Here is a 22,940-nt window from a genome sequence, read left to right on the forward strand (position 1 = left end):
ATGATGACTTGGGCTTAACTGTAAGATTTGTCCCAGCATAAGATGCTACCACTTCTCTATCATATGTCTCCTTTAAGAAATATTTAATTTCATTGGGAAGCTCAGCATAAGAAATGGAATGCATTGTACCACTAGTACCAAGACGAAATGGTTCCCACACTGCCGGGGCTGCTGGCTCTTCAGTTACAGGAAACAAGAAAAGAATTTCCATAAGATGTACAAAAAGAAAATCTGTTTTACCAACATGTTCTAAAGTGGGACCACCACAAGCCAAGTGGACAGTGTGGTTGATCAATGGCCCTCCAAGGTGTACCGGTATATCCTCGAATTTTACCATGAACATCCACGGCAATTCCAATGTGTCAACTGGGTATTTATATCCTTCTAGTGGGTGCTCCAGAAAACTTGCTAGAACTACTTTAACATTATTGTACCAATCAGGATGTTGGTAGTCCTCAGATTTAACATTTGCATTAGCAAGTAGGAGAAGCCTCCAGGCTACGGAATATGCAAACAAAGGAAGCCACTCTTTGTATTCAAATGCATATGGGTCACTCCCTTTGGACTGTAAATCAGCATATACTTTAGAAAACTTCATCTCCCATTCTCCAAACAATGCCTCGCAGTTCAGTTGCTTTTTACTTTTAAGACCACACAAAGCATATTTCTTAACATCATCCTGCAAGGCACAGAGATTTCTATGATGGAAGCACATCGGCTTTGGCACTTTACGAAGAAAAAAGTGTGGTACGATGTGACTAGCAGCAAGTGCAGTATATTCATCACATAATTGACAATGTCCGTTACGCTGGGAAACTAACATCAAAGAAAGAGCTCGACAATATCCATGAATATACATGAGTAGACGACGCAAAGAATAGTCATCTTCAGCAACCACCTTTACAGCTTCCTCAATAGCTAACAAAGCAGGTTTATAGTTTTCATCCCACCATCTTCTATTATGGTAACTTTTCCGATCTGCAAATCTTCCCTTGTCAGCAATTTGGAGGTTAACTAAAGCAGAATACAGATTAAACAATGGACCAGCAGTGCTTGCTGATTCCAGCTTTGGTCCACTAGCATGAGTAGCTACAGTTGTCTTCATCTCCAAGCTAGCACGTGTCATGGTGCATTGCTGTGGCAATAGATCACATATGTGACCGGATCTTGGAAAACCTACCTTTTGGGCACAAGCAAACTTTTTGGGAAAACTCAATTGAAAATTTCAACATTTTTTTCAATATTAATTTTTTTTGCACATTTGGATAAAGCAACTATTAAACCTTCTTGCTGTGAAGTTTCACACCCATAGCTTCTTTTTCTTAGGAGATATGGATGATTATATCTGACCATGTAGTAATTTCACATGCGTGGGACAACAATTAACTTACAAATTAGGTGATTTGTTCAGGTGCTGGAATGGCTAAAACTTAGTCTTAGACAATAATACATGGCATTTAATTGCATAAATGTACCAAGAATACTTCATTAAACTATCAGAAATGTCTTTTAAAGTATTCTAGATAGTAAAAACGGAATTATTGGTAAACAAAGTGATTTGTCACCATTTGTCACCCTTAATCACTCACAGAACTCAATACATTACCATAAAAGTTAGTTTGTAATGTATAGGAGAGAAAATTGGCCATATCTCAGGAATGCTTAAAGATATTAAGTTGAAATTTTGACACAAGAAAGATAAGCACCCAGTACCTTATTTAAGCTATAAAACAGAAAATTGACCAATGTGCCAAAAAGGTAGGTTTTCCAAGATCAGGTCACATATTTTCTTCCACAGTTCAAAGTTACCTTGTGCAGAAGGGCTGTATTCGAGGCACCTAAACAAACAGAAGTCAAGGGAGTGGCTCCTGAGGGGATAATATAAGCTTGATGTATACATCATAATCGTTACAATGTGTGGCAGTGCAGGAGAGCAATTAGGATCTTTGCTGGCCTTCCACATGTTGAAAACTTGGTCAAGTTTTGCTTTCTCATGAGAGTCTGCTACTTCTAGCCCGGGATTGCTGGTGGAACTTGTCCGCGCAGCTTCTCCAGCTGGTCTTCGTTCCTGTACATGTGTGTGCGCTTTTTGTGAATGAGTTGACTCTTTTACTTCCAACGCGCTACTGAAAACGCTTGTTAACTGTCGCAACATATCTTGAGCTTCTTCCTGGCTTAAGGTCGTCTTTTCACTTGCATTACTTTCCTGCTGTTGATTCTTCTCCGATTCATCATTTGATGATAAGGCTGGTGGATCACTCGTGTCAGACAGTGGCAATTCTTTACACTTTTGTTGCGTCGGTTCTTGCAAAGTTCTGCTGTTTTTGAGGCTTTCTTTCCCGAGTTCTTTCCTAGGTTCTTTCCCTTCTTCCATTCTATTTCCGCGCAAGCGTTTATCATAAGCGCCCACAAAAGAAAGTTCTCGAAGTTTGTGGAGCTACAGTGTAAAGAAATAGGGAGAAATGGCGGAGGAGGAGGTGTTGCTACAGTGTTACAACAAGGGATGCGGTCAAAAATTCAAACCGGACAGCAACGCTGATGGTGAGATGCCGTTACTAATTTAGTGCGCGTTTATTAGCATACATACTAACCGAAACTAACTTCTCTGGTGGTCTAATGTGCGGTAGCCAAAGTATCATAGTTGCTATGGCGAGAAAGCTTCTGAGCACATGTTAGGCCACAAAGTTAATTATTAGTTTCTCATCCTGTCCTGTAGAACCAATTGCAACGTGGGATCAAGATATTTGATCAACAAAAATATACCTGGCTACCCCTTGCTGTGTCATGTTAGGTTCATTCATGTCTAGATGGTCATTTACACGTGTCAGGAGATTAAAAGTTGACAGCTATGACTTGTACTGACAGGTTATGGTACAGTAATTCCTTTGGTGCATGCAGTACACTGAAGTTTGGTTTTTATTAATTTGTTTACTTTGGTTAGTGAAACTGTTTGTGTCCTGATACTTTATTATGCTGCCAGACGTTCCAAACTTGTAATCAGAATCGAACAACCAAATTGGGTGTTACTATTCAGTGGACTGGACTGGTGGTTTTTTGCACATTCTATAGACCCTTTTCAGGTGAGCTGCTGCCATAGCAACATCTGCCATCTTGGAGTACAACCCGTTTTGCAACCCTGGTAGTGTTGCTTTCTATAAGCGTAAAACAATACCCAGGAAGTAGAGCTTCTTCTGCATTCCACAGCAAAGGTTGACCAGGTTAAACATACGCCCTCCCCTCGGTTTCAAAATGGGTTGTACTCCAAAATGGCGGATATTGCTATGGCAGCAGCTTACCTGAAAAGGATTTATAGTTGGATTTATAGAGTCTTACTAGTAAGCACCCTTAGGGTACCTGAAAACAAACAATGGAATATCCAAAAACTGTCTCTTAATAATTTTGCTACTGTTCATTATGCCACTATACAGCACTTATTCCTTGTCCTGGTGTGTAGTTATGCTGCAGACAGTGCAGAGAATGTGACGGCAATATTTAGTGAGAAATCAACTTGCCAGTAGACAGTATCCTTCAAGATATCCTTAGAGCATAAGCTAGTCTTGTGTGACCATACCTCTAGTGCAGTGCAGGGTTTACCAATTAAAGACTTTTCAGCATGGGCGCTTATAATCCGTAATTGGTAACCCTTACCATAAAACATTACTGTCCTGTAAATGGCCTGGCACAGGCCTGTAAAGTAGAGGTACTTATATTAAGATAACATGCCAGTCACAGGCTTGTGAATAGCCTACCTGCTAATATTTAGGAGTGAAGTAAGCCTGTGACAGTATTGTCAGACAGGCCTGCAGCAAGGCTAATCACATACTGTCACAATAATATTATAGTATTTGTCAGGCATGTAACATGACTGCATTGTTAGATGTATGATAAATCCATCCTGCAAAACAATTTCTTACAGGACTGGTATATACATGTACTCTGGTTGCTATAGTGACTACTGTTACCACTGGTTACTGTATTATGGTGTCACTAATGGCCCACTTAGCATGTTTCCAATATCTCTGTACAGTACATAGCAGTTAATACATACATCATGCTGACTCACGCACTACACCAGCTTCCTATTTAATAAGGGTTTCATTTTGTATTTATAACGTTATGGACAAGTGTTATGTTTCATTGTGGGATTGAGATGCTACAGGCCTGTATCAGTCCTGAACCCATTTTCCACGTGCCTGCCACAGCTCTTGAGGCATGTGTTTAAACACTTTTTTTTTAAAGACATGAAATTGATATATTTTGTGCATAAAATAAAGGACGCATATTTACAAGCACATGAAACAAATATAAAGTTAGTCAGGTGAAGCTGAGTCCAGCCTGCCTTCTGCATAAGCAAGGTCAATGACAGCTGTCTCGCCCGATCCACAGCGGTGGTAAGAGGACCTTGAACCTCTTAAACATTGAACAGCTGAACGGAGCAATGAAAATCCCAGCCTACATCGTAACCAGTACAATGTTTTGCTATATGATTGTCCATGCTTCTCAGCGAGTAGTGTTGCAATTCGTTTGTAAACAACGGTGGCCAAAGGTCCCATACCTCCAGTACATGAAAAAATCAATGGCGAAAATGACCCATGCTCAACTTCCCGGATTCTCTCCTCATATTTTCTCTTCTTCTCTAGCTCCGCATGCCTGTAGCACTGTGATAAAGAAATTGAACAGTGCGTAGGAGCAAAAGGATTGAAGACTTTAACATCAAAATAAGCATTCTGCCCGCGTTCCCAGAAGCCATTAGCAACAACATCAAGATGTGCCCCATCTTCAGTATTGGCCGATCGCAACCAAAATGATTCCCCCGAAAGTGGTTGCAGGGATGGTTCAACTTCAACACCATGACACAGTTCGGTCAGCAATCCAGCAGTAATATCCCGAAGCTCATTATGACGGATAGTTGGGAGGCCGCCACACGGACAGCTGAAAGCATGTTCAACCGAAAACTGTTTTCCGCACACACAACTGGAAGGCAGCAGCGGTGGTCGCCATCCATATCTTAAACATAAGGAGTCACGAAAAGCACCCTTGTGCAAGCAAAAGCCATGGTCTAAAATAGGTAGAGCAGTCAACCAACCTGAGGAACCCTTTTCAGAAGACAACACAACCGATCTATGCAATGATGGTGATAATGTAGGCATCAAAGCATCACGATAGTCAATAACAGCTCTTGAACACTTCACAGACTCATTACCAGTTTACAATACACACATGTTACAGGCCTGCTAACATACAATTATATTACTTATTATAAGAGATTCATGATATTGGATAGTCACACAGGACTGACATTTTTGTTCATGAGAAAAAAGGACTGTTACAGGCTAGTAGCCTATTTTATTAAATGTGTAACAGGCTTGTGGCACATTTAGGTGGTCCATACAGGCCTGTAATCATATTAGAATAACAGCTTTAGCAGGCCTGTAACCATCTTACTGCCTGTACCAGGCAGTTTTTAGCAGCACATACATGCCTGTATTAGGCCTGCAGCAATATAAAGCTTTTGTAAGGGAAGCCCCTGTACTGAAACAGAAGTCTGATAGCGAGACTATCTTGCTCCTCTAGCTTGCTCTAAGGATATCTTGAAGGATATTGTCTATGCAGCATTACTACATACCAGGGAAGGAATAAGTGCCGTATAATGAACGGTAGTGAAATTCAACTTTCACACATTTCACTGTTCATCTTCAGCATTTAGAAGTGAGCTGCAGGTGCCCTAAGGGTGCTTACTAGCAAGACTCCGTAAATTCAACTATAGAATGTGCAAAAACCAAAAATATGTCAGTCCATTAGTCCAGTCCACTGAATAGTAACACTCCAACCAAGTTACTGTAGTGTTCTTTTGTTGCTGAGAGTCCACTTCATCCAACGTGTGTTTTATGTCAATCACAAAATTATGCAAACAAGTCGAGCATTTGCTCAGTGGGTCATGTATGTGCTTATTGTTTGGTTTTTGTTCAATAGATGTGTGTCATTATCATCCTGGAGAACCAGTTTTTCATGATGCCATGAAGGTATGCTACAGTGTGTTCCAGCAGTTTTGTAGTCCTCCACTTTTTTTTGCTATTTATCTGGTTACCATGTTGTACTACAGGTGTAGTAAATCTCATGCGTATGTGAATAAATATTTTTCCCATGGCTTGTAACATTGAATGTTCTTTTCTGTGGTGCCTTGCCTACTAATAATAATCCCAAACATTTATCTTTGGAAATGAATCTCCTGTGTATACACAGTACACATCTCAGTGGTTTGCCATCGGTAATGACAGTGAGCACCATCTAATGCCCCAACAAATTAAACTAGCCACCATAACATGCTTAGGTGCAGTATATATGTACATTGTATGTATGTACATTGTATGTATGTACGTATGTTGTGAACCGGTATGGAAAAACCAGTTATTAACCGGTATTGTCTAGGTCAAGCCAATTATTGGCTAAGAAGCCTTTTAACCAGTTTTGCCCACCCACTTGGTAAACCATAAATTACTCCTGCTGACAAGTGTTAACATCGCAACATAACCTGAAAGCATGTGTAAATATGTACTTGTAATAGCTGTTATTGTAAGGCAGGATGTTGATGGTCACTTTGGTACCACCCTAAGGCTCCAAAAGGCATGTTTAGTGCCATAATGTCTGCTAATTTACAATCAGACAATAACTGGTCAGTATCCAATTATTCACCTTCCAATAACCGGTTTTAGTAAACTCTGCAGGTTCACAGCACTAACGTACATATGTATGTATGTATATATGTTATATAATATGTATGTATGTATGTATGTATGTATGTATGTAATGTACATCATACTGATCTTGTGCAACTTGTACAGGCCACATACTGATTAGTTTATGATCTAAAACTCACAGTACACTAATACATATGTAATTAGTACATGCAAACATATCCTTATATGAAGTGGTCCTGATGTGTGTATTGTTGATGGCTGTATTATTGACGTGTGTATTGTTCATGGCTATGTTACTGCGTTTTGTCTATCTGCAGGGCTGGTCATGCTGTAAGAAAAGGAGTACGGATTTCACTGAATTTTTAAACTTTCCTGTAAGTTGTAATTTCATGTTCAGATATCAGAATGGTTTAAAATATGCATGTGTCAACATATGTGTGTGTGGTGACACATGCGGCCATACAAAATGAATGTTTGGCTTGCTACAAAACTTAACAATCCATACATGTAAAATATATTTTTGTAATTGCCACTTTGTGGTTTGCACAACTATTCATCAGCAGCAGAGAAGGCTTTTAGGAAGGTTATGAATTAAGTACACCTTATCTTTGTGATCTACTGATTTCTTCTTACTGTAGTATGTTTTGCATAATATAAAATTTCTCTTGAGGTTGATCAATACAAGCTCATTTGTTGGAAGCTACTGAGTGGCCTTTCCTAGCCCACGGCCACAGAAGGAACTTGTCATATTGTGCAGTTAAAAGCTCCATCAAGGGCCAATAAAATTAGTATGCTATACAAATTGTACAAACCACATTCACAGTGAAACACAGCTATTTCTGGTGCATGGCACTATTTCCAATCCTTATTAAGAGTTGCAATAATGAGGTCATGGTTGAGAAGTACACCTTCGACATACTGTACCCGTAGAGTCTGGTTGTTAAGTGTACACTTTAATATATCATTTACTTATTCATGGTTGATACACCTGTTGACTGCAAATCACACCAACCCAAGAGAATGAATCGATAATATTCATGACAAGAGTTTTATTCACTTGACAAATCATGAAATGTATTAGTTTTTGTGAAGAGATGTACTTAACAGCCAGACTCAACAGTGTTTGACATGGTTACTATAACGAGGTGGTCTTATTAATGAGGATATGAAGTACACCTGAGCTATGTTTGGGACCTACTTGACATGGTCACTACAATGAGGTGGTCTGTACCAAAAAGAGATAACCGCTGAGTTATGTCTTCCCACAGGGATGCACAACTGGTAGACACAATGGTGTGAAGCCTCCAGAGCCAGAGAAGAAGGTGGAAAAGCCACTGGGTACTGATGAGGTTGGTCATGTGATATTTGTACAGTTTGTTAGTTTGTGTTGATTAGTTCTTACCACATATCAGGTAGGTTAATCTTGACTAGCAAGTAAACTATACAATTATTTAATACTGAGTATACCTGATGTATGTACATGCTTCCAAAATGTGTTGAATTTCATCTCACTGGGAGTTTCTGCTGTTAAGTATGTACCTGTCTGTTAAGTGTGGTGAATAGTTAGTATTGTGTGTACAGTATGTTAGGACCTGGATCCTCAATTACAGTGAAATGACTGTTTTATTAGAGTATTTCATCAGTTCTATGATCGTACCTCTCTTAACAACTCCCTGAATCAAGGACACAATAGATCACCTCGAGCTGTGTAATAATATTTTGGTCCCAACAGATCTGGCTCCATATATTCCCTATAAAAGGTAAACTAATCAATAAGCTCCAAGGTAGGTACATTCTGCATTAAGTTGGAGACTTACTAGGGCTGCCAGACTAGCTCCTCCTGATCCATATGGCTCTCACAGTGTCTTAAATGCAGCGTGTTGGGGATGGGCAGTATTGACATTTCTGGTATATGATTATTGTCATGAGCCATTATCACAATTATCATGAATTTATTGCCTGCTTGTCCACCATACCAAAAAACACTTAAACATTCACAAAATATTTAATATAAATGATTAAAATTCTTTGATATTGCACGATACAGTAATTTCCAATTTCGATTATCACTAGTTGATGAAAATTAGACGATGTCGACTATTGTCAACAAAATAATTATGATTATCACGATAACTGAATAATTGCCCATCCCTGCAGTTTGTGTGTGCGTGTGTGTGTGTGTGATCTATTAGAGTAGTTGAGTGGAGCTCTCTAAAGTAACTGGGTTACTATGGAACAAATTCTCTTACCTGAATGTCTGTTAAACTGTTAGTTTTCACCGTATCACATGTACAGTACATGTACCACCATGTATGTACGTATGTATGTAATGTGCAGTATGCATGTATGTGTGTATGTATGTACGTACATGTTATGGTTTTGTTGTTATTCATCCATGTAGGTAATAACTGTGGGCAAGCCAAAGACACCAAAGCCTATTAAACCTCCTGCACCAGTTGAACGACCACCGTAAGTGTCATGTAGCAGATAAGACTACATCTACAATACAATGTATTACCTTTACAATAGGTTGCAATTATGAGTGTATAATAATATGGCCGGTCACTTTGTACCTGCTTGAGATCGTTGCAATATATGGATGATTTTATTATACAGTGACCTGAATAGAGCAAGTTTTTACTGGGTGGATGTAATGTTCTGAAATATACCACACCACAGTATGTATGGAATGGACTTGATAATGAGAATATATGCTTTTAATTGCATATGTGATATAGTAAAATATTATACATGAAATCGGTCCCAAACACAGCTAAGGTGTACTTTATGACCTCATTACAGGTTTTTGCAATTGGAATTCGTCATGGAATTTATTACCTTTGCGATTGACTTCGTCCCGTTTGCAATAGAGTTCGTCACTTTTGCAGTAGAATTTGTACCGTTTGCAATTGAATTCCTCCCGTTTGCACAAGAATTCATCTGTAACAAGATTGGTAGCTGCAGTAAACACAAAACCAAGATGTAACAGCTACTCCATGATCTTGTTGAAGTACAGCTGTTGTAAACAACTATTTATAAGGTAGTAAGTCTTCTCTTCAGCAACATTCACAGTTGTGCTGTGCCATTGGTGATGGGTGTGACCACTCACCAACAAGCTAATCAACTTGAATGGTTTCGTGTATAATTACCCTCTAGTGTTTCAAGTGATATTCTACATGGCGAAAATGATCCATCTTGTGATGAGCGGCTGGTTTATTGCAGTCAATATAATTATGACAAATTCTTGTGTAAACACGACGAATTCAATTGCAAAAGCGACAAATTCAATTTGCAAACAGGACGAATTCTACCGCAAAAGCGACGAACTCCACTACAAATGGGATGAAGTCCAATTGCAAAGGTGATGAATCCAATTGCAAAAATTTGTAATAAGACGACTCCGTTATAGTCACCATAACAGAGTGATCAGTAATTCATATTGTTGCTGGTATCACTGTTGTATATGGTTACAGAGATGATGCTCCATACTCAAAGCTTAAAGTCATAGTGGCAGGTAGCCTAAAGACTTCGCTGGCAAGGCAGCAAAAAGAAAGAGATGAGCAAAAATCGAAAGCTACAGAAGCACCACAAGAAGGTGTGTATTGTTGTTGTTTGTGTGTGTACAATGCGTGTGTGCATGTGTTTGTGTGTGTACAATGCGTGTGTGCATGTGTGTGTGCGTGCGTGCATGCGTGTATGGTCACTACAGTGAAGACTCAGGTGGGACTTCAGTTCAGAGGCCCACCTAGACATGGTACAGTCTGCGGGTTATTATTCCTTCCCCAGAAGGATGTTCCTGTGCTAACTCATAGCACCCAAGAAGCACATCCAGTGCTGGTTCACTGGGTAGGCGTGATCGTGCTAGCAGTGTCTGAAGACTTTGCTTACACTTTGTGTTTACGTGTAGTAGTGTGTGTAGTAGTAGTGCGTGCATGCTTGTGTGCAAATTGTATACAAATTGTGTGTGCGTGCTGCATACGTACATGCATGCATGTGAATGTTTTAATAGCCTGTCTGTTTAGTGTGACTACATGCATGCTTATAACTTAACAATATTTGTGACCATCTCAGTGAAAACCCATCTAGTTCGCACAACTTCCAAATTCTTTTTATTTTTCAGCATTATCTGCATAGTCCAAGGAATGGTTCACCAAAATTTCAGTCGATTATGAGAGTAGTTTTGGAATCACAGTGATAGAAAGTAGGAGGAGCAAGGAAATTAATTTGTACAGTGACTATACTAAAAATATACTACAGATGTTTACATTAGCAGCCATAACTTCCGTTTGGATTAGTCTACAAAGTTGGTATTTGGCTTACAGTGTTCACCATGGATTGGTAGATCAACCAAGGTATAGTTTTAGCCCTGCAGTCACTTGCGCATAGGTGTATGAGCACGGTTTTATTGAAGAAATGGCAACCATTTTGTTTACTTCTACCACATTGTAAACAAATGCATGTGACACGCAAACCATTGGGACTATAGAAATGAAACAAAGATTTTCAAACTCCCCATGAGTAGGTGAATAAGATGGTATATAAGTTTAATCGATTTAACGCTTCCTTTCCTGAGCAATCGCTTGGTTAAAACTTGCATAACATTTTTTTGTTACACATGTAATTTCACCAATTTTTAAAATTTCGTTTTTCTCAATACGCATACTTGTGTGAACTAGATGGATTTTTGCCGAGACAGTCACATTTTTACTTGCACATTGATGATTGTGCATTACACAGCGGAAACCTCAGAGGACACTATCAAAATAGGAACAGCGTGTAGAAATAAAGGTTGTTCTGTGGTAAGTAGCAGCATGTGTGTGTATTGTATACATGCATACATGTGCGTACTGTGTACACGCACTCACACACGCATACACACGCACACACGCACGCACGCATGCACACACCTACACATAACACATGCACACGCACGCACCTACACACAACACAAACACACACACATGCACTCACCCACACGCACCTACACACAACACAAACACACACATACAAACATTACAAAATTTTCAACAGATCGCTTTGTGTAATGTACTCAAGTCATACATACTGGGGGGGTTTGTGACATTATTATACAATGACATTATTTCTCACCTGTTGCATAGTTTATCAAATGTTACTCTGATGTCTTTATAAAATGTATCCCTCAGACTTACACTGGTGGTGACCTCCCAGCTTGTAAACACCACGCTGGAGTTCCAATCTTTCATGAAGGGTATGTTTAGGTATAACACAAACTAAGGCTGGGAATTATCTTAAAACTTAATAATCTATGGTGTAATGCATTGTCCAAATTTCAGTGAAACAAGAACTATGTTATTTGGTAACAAATAATTTATTCAACAGCTGCTGTTACATATATTCTTGTAGTGTATATGACGTGATGCCATTAAAACATTGTAGTCTAACAGAGCAGTCAAACACTCTAATATAACAGTCAGGTATTGTTTAAAGTGATACTTTGTCAACCATCTGAAAATATCATGGTATTTGGTAACACTAACATTTTCCACGATACATTGGACTATTTTCAAGAGATTTTGTTTGCGCACAAACGAATGGTTGCTAATACAAGGAATAGCTACAATGGTTTACTGATTTTACTAGCTAACAACAATTCAAGAGTAAAGTTTTTACAAACAGAACATCAACGACAAAAGTCATGGAAAAATATTCTTCTTCAAAAATATACAAAATATCTAATACCCACTACTGTATAAGTTTCAATTTTGCCCAGCCCTAGTCCAAATCATGTGTGTACGCGCGCGCGTGTGTGTGTACTGTTTATTTGTAAGTGAATACTACTATACCATAATCGCTAAGTTGTGATAAAGGATGCTGCAGCCTTCATTGTTAAAAGGTTGTGAAAATCAAAAGTAGTAGCCATGAAATGGCTGCAGTGATGTTACACTTTTAATAATGGAATTGATTAGCATTAACATCATTGTAGGCCACCACTTTTATTATCAACCACATTAGTAGGTTGATCACAGTGAAATTTCCACAAATCCCTAATAGAGCAGTCACCCAAAAACACCTTAGAAAGCAGGCCTTCTCATGAAACAACTCTCAAAGACTTATTGTTAATCACCGAACCCAGAGGTGGTGTTGCAGGAAAGATGGTCCAGGTGAATTTTATGACTTTCAAAAATTTTAGACTACTTGTTCATCGTCATAATTATGTGACCGTCTCAGCAAAAATCTGACTTGTTCACCCAAACATGCATTGGAACAAAAAAAAAATTAAAATCGTAAAATTATGCATGCTACATTTTTAAAAAAGTGCGTTTTTATTGTCAGAAAAGGAAGATTCAAATTGATTAAAGCTATACATCATTTTATTCGCCTGCTCATAGAGAGTTCGAAAATCTTTGTTCCGCTTTGTAGTCCCAACAGTATTCGTGTCATTTATAACATGTGTGTGATAGTATAAGCCGGGAATATGTAGGAGATCCATACTGTGCCCCAGCAGCTCACCCAGCCAGCAGGGTGAGTTTTGTTTTGTAAGGAAGAGAAATGTGTACTGCCAGATGAATGAATTAGGACAAGTTTTAAAACTGGTTAAAAGGAGATAAACTTTTAAAGCACAGGTCTTTATCCCAAGTTCCAACATTGCACAACCATACATCCACATCCAGCCATTCCCAGGTTCCATCAAGACCCCATAGTGGCTCACAGATACAGTATTATCAAGAGTTAATAATAAGAGAGGAGAGTGTCTAACGCAGTATAGCCCTGTAATAGATGATTGCGCAGAAGTTGAACAGCTTCTTTTCTGTGTAATGTATAGGCTTCTAGTATTTGTTCGTTTCGTTACCGCAATTAGTTTAGCCGCACTGTGATGAATCCTTGAAAATATTCGAAGACTGAACTAAAGACTGAGCTGGTATGTACAGGGAACAGTGCTCCTTCAATTGAATAATGCTCAAAGGTAGGGTAACATGGCGACGTAGTGAAAATTCCAAGCGATACTCTGCCTTCGGTTCAGTGTTATTGGTTTCTCAGACGCGCTCCCCCAGAGTTATCTTCGAGGTTAACAGCCACAGTTCTTTACACAACAGAGCAACGCTCTTTGTGGCGAACTTGAACATTGAGTTGAATGCACGCCATCTTGTCTGGGATGGTCTTTGTGGTTAAATGCAAAAATATACTAGCCAGTCTGTACGTTACGCGGAAAGGGAGCCATTTAACTTCTGCGCAATCATCTATTACAAGATTATGATGAGGTTCAAAGTTTCGGTTTCTTCTAAGATGTCATCGTCGGTTAACAAGATATTGAAGACTGCTTGTGTCATTCCGGCAAGGAATGTGATGAAATATGGTCCACTAAATGTGTTAGACACTCTCATCTCTTATTATTAACTCTTGGTATATCATTGCTATTATGAGTAATGTATGCCCACAGTCATTTGAGCTAGACACTATAGTCGTACATGTGTGTGCATGCATACTAATGCATGTGTGTATGTGTGTGTTATACATATGTAATTTTCTGCTGTTGCAGGTGTAAGTTCTGGTCATGTTGTCAGCGTAAAAAATTCACAGAGTTCACTGAATTCCTAAAGCACCCAGGTTGTACTACTGGTGAACATGTTTGGAAGCCAACGGGAGAGGAGACTGCAGCCACTCAGCTTTGCAGGTAAATAGCCCCTCCTATTGCATCCTATAATTTGTATACACGAGGGTGGATCTCACCTACAATGTAACAGCCACCTTGTTAATAAAACCACCTCATTGTAGTGACCATGTCAATCAAGTAGGTCCCAAACATACATAGCTAAGGTGTACTTCATGACCTCATTAATAAGACCACCTCATTATAGTGACCATGTCAAGTGAGTCCCAAGCATAGCTAAGGTGTACTTGATGACCTCATTGGTAAAACTACCTCATTGATGAGGTCACAAATATTTTCTCCCCTAGTATATGGCTCTTTTAGTGAGATATGAAGATGTAATGGCCTCTCAGGTATACAGTACCACAAAAATGTCAAGTTATGCCATGCAATTATTACAGATATGACTGGCATCAAACTGGTAACTCAGTTATCATTTCAGTATATGCTAAAGGATGTTTACCTGAGAAGTGTTCGATTGAAGCCAATCCAACTAACGTGAGTTCAGTTTATACTAAGGTATTGGTCCCAACAGATCTGGTTATGTATAGGTTATTGCACAAATCCAGGTATCTTCGCTAGTTTAGAGACCTGAGTAATAGCACCAAGGGCAAAGCCCAAGGTGATAATGTGCCATTATGAAGGTCTCTAAAATAGCGAGATACCATGGATTTGGGCAATAACCGATTTAGACTATGGCTCGTATGGTTCTGGTCACTGCCAGTAATGGTAGCTTCCTGATCGAATAAGTACTAAAATAACTCACTGGTAGGCTTCCTGGATGAATACAATCATCTTTATTATCCAGCGATGCTTTGTTTACACTGTAGCGATGATTACTGATGGCTGTTGTGACTGGAATCCAGCTAAACATGTGACACACGTGACAAAACTTTTGTCACTGGTATCTAACCAGTTTAGATACCTACCCGCGGGTATCTATTGGATTTTAAATACCTCATTAATGACTAAACTTTGAAGCGTACTATGCGTGCCATAGTCTAAACACAGTATCTCTGAAAGAGGAACCAGGTAATGTAGCAAATGTAGGCGTAAAAATTTGAGCCCAAAAGTGTCCATTATATAGAGCGTTTCCACTATACTTGAAGTAGTTGTGTTTATGTGGTGATATCCATTTTATGTGATCAGGTATCATTATCACTGGTGTACAATCAAGGAGAAAGTCAACATGACATGAAGCTATCATTATATGGGGTATGTTATTGTGTTAGTGTCACTAACATTATGTCTCTTGGTGAATTATTGTGGTTTCTGTTCATTGTGTACTGTATGTATGTACTTATAGAGGCTTGGTGATTAGTATTGCCATGTGTAGCCTAAAACCTGGACTAGTGTGTTTTAACCCTTAAACCCGCATAATCCAGAAAACTGGATTTAAACTTAATAAATGCACATGCCTTGCTCAAAGCACTAACTTTTGAAGTGTCCATCCTATGGCTACGCAATTTACGTCATTCTACTTGTGATGTAACAAGAATTAAAATGATACCTAGCGTTTTACCCTAACGCTAAATGGTTAAGTAAAAACTAGCCATAAAATAACTTTTTGGTAAGGAAACATGCAAACCCTTTACATACTTTTATAAAATGGTCGATAACTCAATGTTAGTTGCTCCTATCACCTTGCAATCGATTCGTCGTGAAATTTTCTATCAGGCCATATATTACTCACATGGATAAACCCACAATCAAAATTAAACACGTGGCAGAATTTTGAAACATGGAGACAAGACTCGTTGTTGTTCATTGTTTCATAACAAGGAAGGCACTGTAGTTACAGTATTCATTTAACCTTCTCCAAGTAGCCCAGTGAACACACTTTTAATCCATGTGTATTTGTAGGCTATAAGAATTAAGTTATCCCACCTAGTGTTGCCATGTGTGCCCATATTGTGTAGACACGTGTTTCCAAAAATTCTCTGCAGGTTTAAGGGTTAAAAATTATTAGTTTAAAACTAAAGATACATATGGGGATGATGGTATTATAGCATACCTCGGTGAGGTAATCCCTACTTGTATTGCATAGATCCCTGCTTCATTTTTAATTAATGATCTTCAAATTTGCTACCATATAGCAAATTTTTGTCTATAATTTATCATGAATCTTAAAGTGCTACACAAAGTTCAATGAATGCAGCTCTCCGCAAAATATAATCCACTGAAATTGTCATTCCAATTACTAGATACACGTTGGAAGAGGAGTGGGAACACTTGTATACATGGCTATCATGTTTTTATAGACATTTTTGGGCTCCTGTAACTCATTTGCATTGTAAGAAAGTAGGAAACGTGCGACTCAACAGTAGTGGGACACTTACTGCACTCTCTCTCAAGGATATACAGTTTGCTCTCATTTCATGGTGGAACATTAATACGTTGAGTTTCAGGGCAAGAAGACACGAAAACACGTGAGATAAATAAGTACAAATTTAATTACTGCGGCTAGCCACTGTTCATGAAAATGTAGTCTAAAAACCTGCTGTGTGGTATAGCATATAGTGTAACTTCTACACATGTGCAACTGTATTGTACATGGTTGTTGTATTAGGGTGACTGTTTTATTAGAGTATCTTAATCTCTCTCCGGTAGAGGTATCTTGAGTGATTGATCAATACAGGATATGCCTTGTTTTCTGTGATGAAACCTCTCTGTAGTCCAGAATACCTATATAAGTTAACGTATGCAGCTGCAAGGAATGTGTCAATACATGAAGAAAGGTGACAACTAGTTACTAAGATTGGAGAAAAAAGGTAAAGGCAAGGCACAGACTCATCGGTACACTAAAAAGCACATGTCACATGCAAGTTTGTTATTGTGGAGTAGAATGGTTATACTAGTACCGTATAGAGGAAAACTTTGGTGGGGGGGAATTTTGGCAAATTTGGCGATCCGCTACAAGTTCGCCAAAGTTTAACACGCCAATTACTCGTAGAGCCTGAGAATAGCATCTGTATAGCTATATATTGAGCTTGAATTCGCCAAAGTTTATTTCACCAAATGCAATTTAGCTTGCTATTCGCCAAAGTTTCCCTCTATACGGTATGATGTATTGTTTATCTTTCAGCCTTTCAATTGTGGTCTCACTTCAGAGAATGTTTCTATGATGATTTTTAGTGACAGTGTTTTGACAGGCACCCTTAATTTTTTTTTTTGGGGGGGGGGGGGGGGAGGGGTCACTTTTATATAGTGGGACCTTCAAATTAAAAACAACTTTTTTTTTACTGTTCAAATTTTTAGTTTATCCAATGAAGATTTTAATGCAGTTATTTGTATATGTATTACATGTCAGGTTATTGCTCCAGCAAGGAGTTCTATGGAATTATTGAGCACAAAGGCAGAGATCAAACTAAGGAAGGCTGACCCAGCCTCATGGTCCTCTTTAGAGTTTGTCAAGAAAAAGCCGGTTACTGATGATACCACTGCTACTAAAGATGGCGATGCTTCAAAGGATGAGGCAACAGGAAATGCTAATGATACACAAGCAAAAGAAGAGACAACTCACACAGACTAGTGAAATTGTTGTATGCTTAAATTTTGCTGATGCTGGTTGGCTCAATATAATGAATTAGATATTTGTACAATTTGTTAGGTGCTATTGTTGTATATTTATCATATTTACTGCATGAATTCACACATTCTGTTAAAGAATTATACGTACATACATGTTGACAGTCACAATGGTGTCATCTAACAATCTAGGATATCTAAGACACAACTAGATTATATAGCATATGATATGTGTTTATGTGTCCAATGCAGGCCATTGTAGCACATCATCTGTTCAAGTCCCTGTCAGTTGCATTGTGATATCATAATACAGCTACCTGCATAATGAACCATGCATGATGGTAGATATGTATTTGTGTGAAACATTTCAAAAGTGAAACCTGAGTAATAAGGCCATGTGGAGAACTACAATGTAATGGTATGGTATCTGCTTTTTATGATGATCAGGTGTCATTACTGGTGTACGATCAAGGGGAAAGCCAACATGATATGAAGCTCTCACTATGTGAGGTATGTTTCTGTGTTATGTCTTGTGGTCTCTGTTCATTGTGTGTACAGACAGACTTTTGGTGTAATGTTTCTGATTGATAACTACTTGCACACATTTCTTCACCTATGCTAGCAAACTTTGTGGCAAAGTAGGCTGGAAATAATTCTGAGCTTAATTCTACCATATGAGGTGTGAATTGTTTACAGCAGCTTTTGCATGAAGCAAGATCAAGATACCGTGAATATCCTAATAGAACAGTCACACATAGCAAGCAGACTTGGAAGAAGGTGCGTATGTACTTCATTGTACTAACAAAAACAGCAGTATAATATCATGAAAAATTATATATGGTGTCTGTCTGTATCAGTGAAATTCACTGTTGAATATTGTTAGACTAGCACTTTGCTGTGTCAGTTGAGCACTGACTCTGGTGTTGCACAGACATTGGCACTGTCTGAGGTTTTTGGATATTAATTCCTAAAACAATGAAATTAAATGCAACTTTTTTGCTGTTCAATTTCTGAGTTTATCCAATGATAATTCAGCTATGCATAAATGTCTTGGTAGGTTAAGTTATTGCTCCTGCAAAGAGTTCCTGAGCATAGAGATCTAGCTACAGTAGGCTGACTCGGCCTCATGGTCCTCTTTAGAGTTTGTCAAAAAACATCTGGCCGCCGTTAATAGTACTGCTACTAAAGATAAAGATGGGAGGTTTAACTTGTGTTACATTTCAGTAACGCTTGCTTGATAGGAATAGTTATTTACATAACTTGTGTATATTCTCCAAGCTGTGCATGCGTAATCCAAAATTGGCTGTACTATGGTAACTGAGGTAAAAATTCTTGAAGTACTGTACAAGAGTTGAGATTTCTTTTGAAAAAACCAATATAGTTGCATTTGCTTGTACTATACTACTCTATCAACATGATTGGTTCAAATGTTCATTGATATTATTACTCCAAGGTATGTTGCGTGAGATGACTGCTCAATTTGGTGATGGCCAATGTATTATTTGGTAGCTGATAGGGAATTGAATGTCTGTTTGATATCTTTAAATGAACATGTTTAGCTAGATGGGTTGAATGACATCAGCTAGTGGTTTGACCACTCAATAAATGCTATTAAATCATCCTGCTGTAATGCCAGATGGTTGTCATTTGTATAAATTGTCCTATACACAGTAGTATTTCATTTGCTTATAGCCTGACTTTGGATTTAATTGTTGATAGTATTCATTCGCATAGAAGAAGAAGGGAACTAAGACAGCGACGCCTAAAAATACTTCACTTGAATCACTATTACTACTGAGATTTTCTTCCAAAAGTCTGATCTAATTTAAGCACAAACCATAGCTGACATTGACTAACTTGAGGAGTAGTGACCCTTTTGAAAGGGCATTGATCTATTATCCTTTGTTTAATGGTGTGCAAAGTCATTAGTGATATAATTATATGAGCTGACATTCACAAGATTTACTTATTCACAAATAACATTGTGAGTCTTCCGGTGTGTTGATATAGTACATCAAGAGGTCTTCATAATGTGTGAACTGCTCAATAACACGAGCTGTTAGATACAGGGAGTTAAAGGACATGATAAATGGAAGAATTATACAAGTAAAAGTAGGATTGCGGCATGGATACTGCAGTGATCTTAGCTACACGATAGACATAATTATGTGTTAAAGACACAAATACTGCCGGCAGCTTATGGCTACGTACATCATCAGTGTAAATCAAATAAGCTACTGCATTGCATGTTTAGATTGAGATTGAATACAATGATCATCACCTATGACTGGTCCTGCCTATATATTTCACCAACCAAATACTGTAATGAGTTGTGTGTGTGTGTGTGTGTGCGTGCATGCGTGTACATTGTTAGTCACATGGCTGACAGCAAGTCAGCTTATAAAAAATTATTGGTCATGACCATAATTAGAAATCAGACCACCACAGATCATACCAGGCCATCAACCATAATAATAATCCCCTCATGTATATAAGAGACCATGTGACAGTGAGTGACACAATACCACTGAACCATAATAACTGCTATCTGTCAATAAACAATAGGACGCATGTACAGATTTTTTCAAAAGCATTATTGTGTTGGATAAGTGACATAAAAATCTACAGTGCATGGTGTATAGGGTACATATACACACAAAATTAAATTATAGTGTTTTCAATAGAATAGCATCTTTGTATATGTTCAATGCAAAAGTCAAACATCTGCCGTTGGTTCCATCTGAACATTGACAGTTGAAGCAGCAGCAGTTTGGTCAAGGTTTTCATAGCTGCCAACATGCTTGCGAGTCTTTTTTCCACCTTTACACCGGTACAGTCCGTACACGGCCACCACAATGACCAGACCTAATAATGCAGTGGAGCTGATGATCAAAGCAACTGTAGTAGGGGAGTTGGAGCTATCATCAACATTATTATCTTTACTTTGAATTGGAGTAGCACTGGTTAGTATACTGGCATTAATAATCTGTGATGATTGGCTTGTGTTGCTCATTGGTACATATATATCTTCCATTTCTGCTGTTTTTGCAATTCGCCATTCATTGGTAGAATTATTTTTCTTCCATAGATCTCCAGTTGATGACATTATGGAGACCACATTGTATGCATCTTGGTTGGTGTTAGGGTACTTGCGATATGGTGGCAATTTGATGGGAGGAAGACCTTTCTCACCAAGTGTTCCAGCCTTCACACAGTAATTGATTTCACAGGATTGTTCCATACTAGCCAAATGTTGTGTGTATCCAGTGGGGCATTGGTGGGGCCAAGTGTTAGGGTCAACCTCCAGTAGACCAAATCGCATTCTTAAACCACCGCTAGAGGATTTGGTAGCTAGTGGATTTCCTGCCATGCAACTATCAAATCCAGCAAATGGAACAGATAAAGCATAACCAAGTTCATAATCATCACTTACACAAACATGCGTATCTTCTCCAAACCTTAAAGGATAGAAGTAGTTAGGGCATGAAGCAGTTTGGGTTAATGGGTTAATTGCAGTTGAACTATACAAGCCTCCAAACATGTAGCCTGAATTTTTGTGAATTAGTCCAGTAGCTACACACCAATAGAGATTATAATTACCTGTAACAGGATTATTGACATTGTAGCATTCAGAATGGCAATTATACTTCACGATAAAATGATGGCATTTGTCCTCACAATGTGGGGTAGAGTAAGAACCACTCTTTGTTCCAGTATGTAGTAAGACAGACTCATAACCAAGTGGGCAGGAATAATCACCAGTCAGAGGATTCTTTTGCACAAGGTGTGGACATATTATATCATTTTTATCAACAGGTGTGTGATCACAGGTTTGATAGACACCTCCAAATGTGAAGTTATCAGCAGGAGCATGGCAAGATTTATCATCAACGTTAGCTGCAAAATTAAAGTTCAAAGCATCTGGATTAGTGCATCCCTTTACAGTATTGTGTTTGTAGTAAGAATAGATGGCTTTTTCAACATAGTGAGCTAACTCTAGTGTCTGTGTTGGTGGAAGTTCAGTAAGGACTTCAGGAATGATGGCAAAATGGAGAGGAACTCCTTCCCTGTCTATAGCTACAAGAGTATCAGCTAATCCATCTTCCCAGTCATTGATAGTAAAATTCACCCTATATGGTGGACCACCATATGTCTGAACATGAGAATAAGTCCGATTATTCAAGTATAGTTCTGAGAAATTTGTATCAGTCACATGAATATATGATGCACTAAAGCCAATCTTTCCAAAGAAATTAGCACTAGCAGATGCTGTTATTTTATGCATGGTATCTTCAGATTCTTTTGCAAGCTCAGAATTTAGGTAATCTTCTTGCACCAGAATAGCTCCAGCATGCACTGCTGATAAGTAATGGGTGCCATAGTCACGAATTAGCAGCTCTGATAGGTACCGAGCAATATCAGGATTGTTGTTGATAATATGGGAAGCAATATCTAACAGTCTCTTTTTAAACATTGAGTTCAATTTGGTGCCTGATTGCAGGCGTATAACATACAGTTTGTGCCTGATCTGAACGCGAGCAATGATTGACTTCTGGTTGTACATGGTCTCCTTCACCTGTGTGTATTCTTTTGAGAACTTTCCACCAAGTGAAGCAAAGAAGGTATGTCCTTCAACGTTAATGGAGCTTGATGTCAAGCTGCTGTGGTTCACCCAATGTGTGATCAATTCAGAATACGTTTGTACGTCACTTTGTTGCACGGGGATAGCAAAAACTCCATCAGGGAGTAGAAACTTCCTATCATTTGTTACTTGACACTGTGTGTACTCATATTCAAATACCAAACCCATGTCCTTGTTGCGAAGGTTGTCCCAGCCAATTCCAGGTAACACTTCCATCCAGTTCCATGACTGCTCGTCGCTGCTTAATCTAGCTTCACAAGAATCAGGTTTGCTCACGGTGCCACCCTGCACCAGCACAGCTGATGAGAATGACAAGACACCCAGTAATACACGTATCGATGCCATCAGCTTGCAGAGCGAACAGAACCTCTGACAAACTGCAGATTGAAGGTACAATGCTTGTTTAGAAATACTTGATAATAATAAAATAATAATAAATAAG

At 38.6% G+C, this 22,940-nt stretch overlaps 2 protein-coding genes across 2 annotated transcripts; one reads left to right on the forward strand and one right to left on the reverse strand.

Moving 5' to 3' along the window:
* Positions 1-2,378: 2,378 nt before the first annotated feature.
* LOC136257573 (cysteine and histidine-rich domain-containing protein 1-like) lies at positions 2,379-17,984 on the forward strand. The gene is made up of 12 exons (XM_066050804.1): positions 2,379-2,541; positions 5,974-6,023; positions 7,016-7,072; positions 7,967-8,047; positions 9,100-9,167; positions 10,172-10,293; positions 11,436-11,497; positions 11,864-11,928; positions 14,218-14,352; positions 14,730-14,826; positions 15,478-15,543; positions 17,639-17,984. Exons 1-12 carry the CDS (start codon positions 2,463-2,465, stop codon positions 17,858-17,860), a joined length of 1,104 nt encoding a protein of 367 aa, XP_065906876.1. The 5' UTR covers positions 2,379-2,462; the 3' UTR covers positions 17,861-17,984.
* A 2,423-nt stretch (positions 17,985-20,407) lies between these two features.
* LOC136257862 (macrophage-expressed gene 1 protein-like) lies at positions 20,408-22,926 on the reverse strand. Its single transcript, XM_066051180.1, has one exon. It carries the CDS (start codon positions 22,841-22,843, stop codon positions 20,573-20,575), a length of 2,271 nt encoding a protein of 756 aa, XP_065907252.1. The 5' UTR covers positions 22,844-22,926; the 3' UTR covers positions 20,408-20,572.
* Positions 22,927-22,940: the final 14 nt, after the last annotated feature.

This window comes from Dysidea avara, chromosome 6 (genome assembly GCF_963678975.1).
Source record: "Dysidea avara chromosome 6, odDysAvar1.4, whole genome shotgun sequence".
Classification (NCBI taxonomy): domain Eukaryota; kingdom Metazoa; phylum Porifera; class Demospongiae; order Dictyoceratida; family Dysideidae; genus Dysidea; species Dysidea avara.

Bases quoted from the DNA above. Each gene is read 5' to 3' on its own strand.
- LOC136257573 (XM_066050804.1), top strand. From the start codon at position 2,463: ATGGCGGAGGAGGAGGTGTTGCTACAGTGTTACAACAAGGGATGCGGT. The intron at 2,542-5,973 runs GTGAGATGCCGT...TTTGTTCAATAG, and splicing joins ACCGGACAGCAACGCTGATG to ATGTGTGTCATTATCATCCT. The intron at 6,024-7,015 runs GTATGCTACAGT...GTCTATCTGCAG, and splicing joins TTTTTCATGATGCCATGAAG to GGCTGGTCATGCTGTAAGAA.
- LOC136257862 (XM_066051180.1), bottom strand. From the start codon at position 22,843: ATGGCATCGATACGTGTATTACTGGGTGTCTTGTCATTCTCATCAGCT.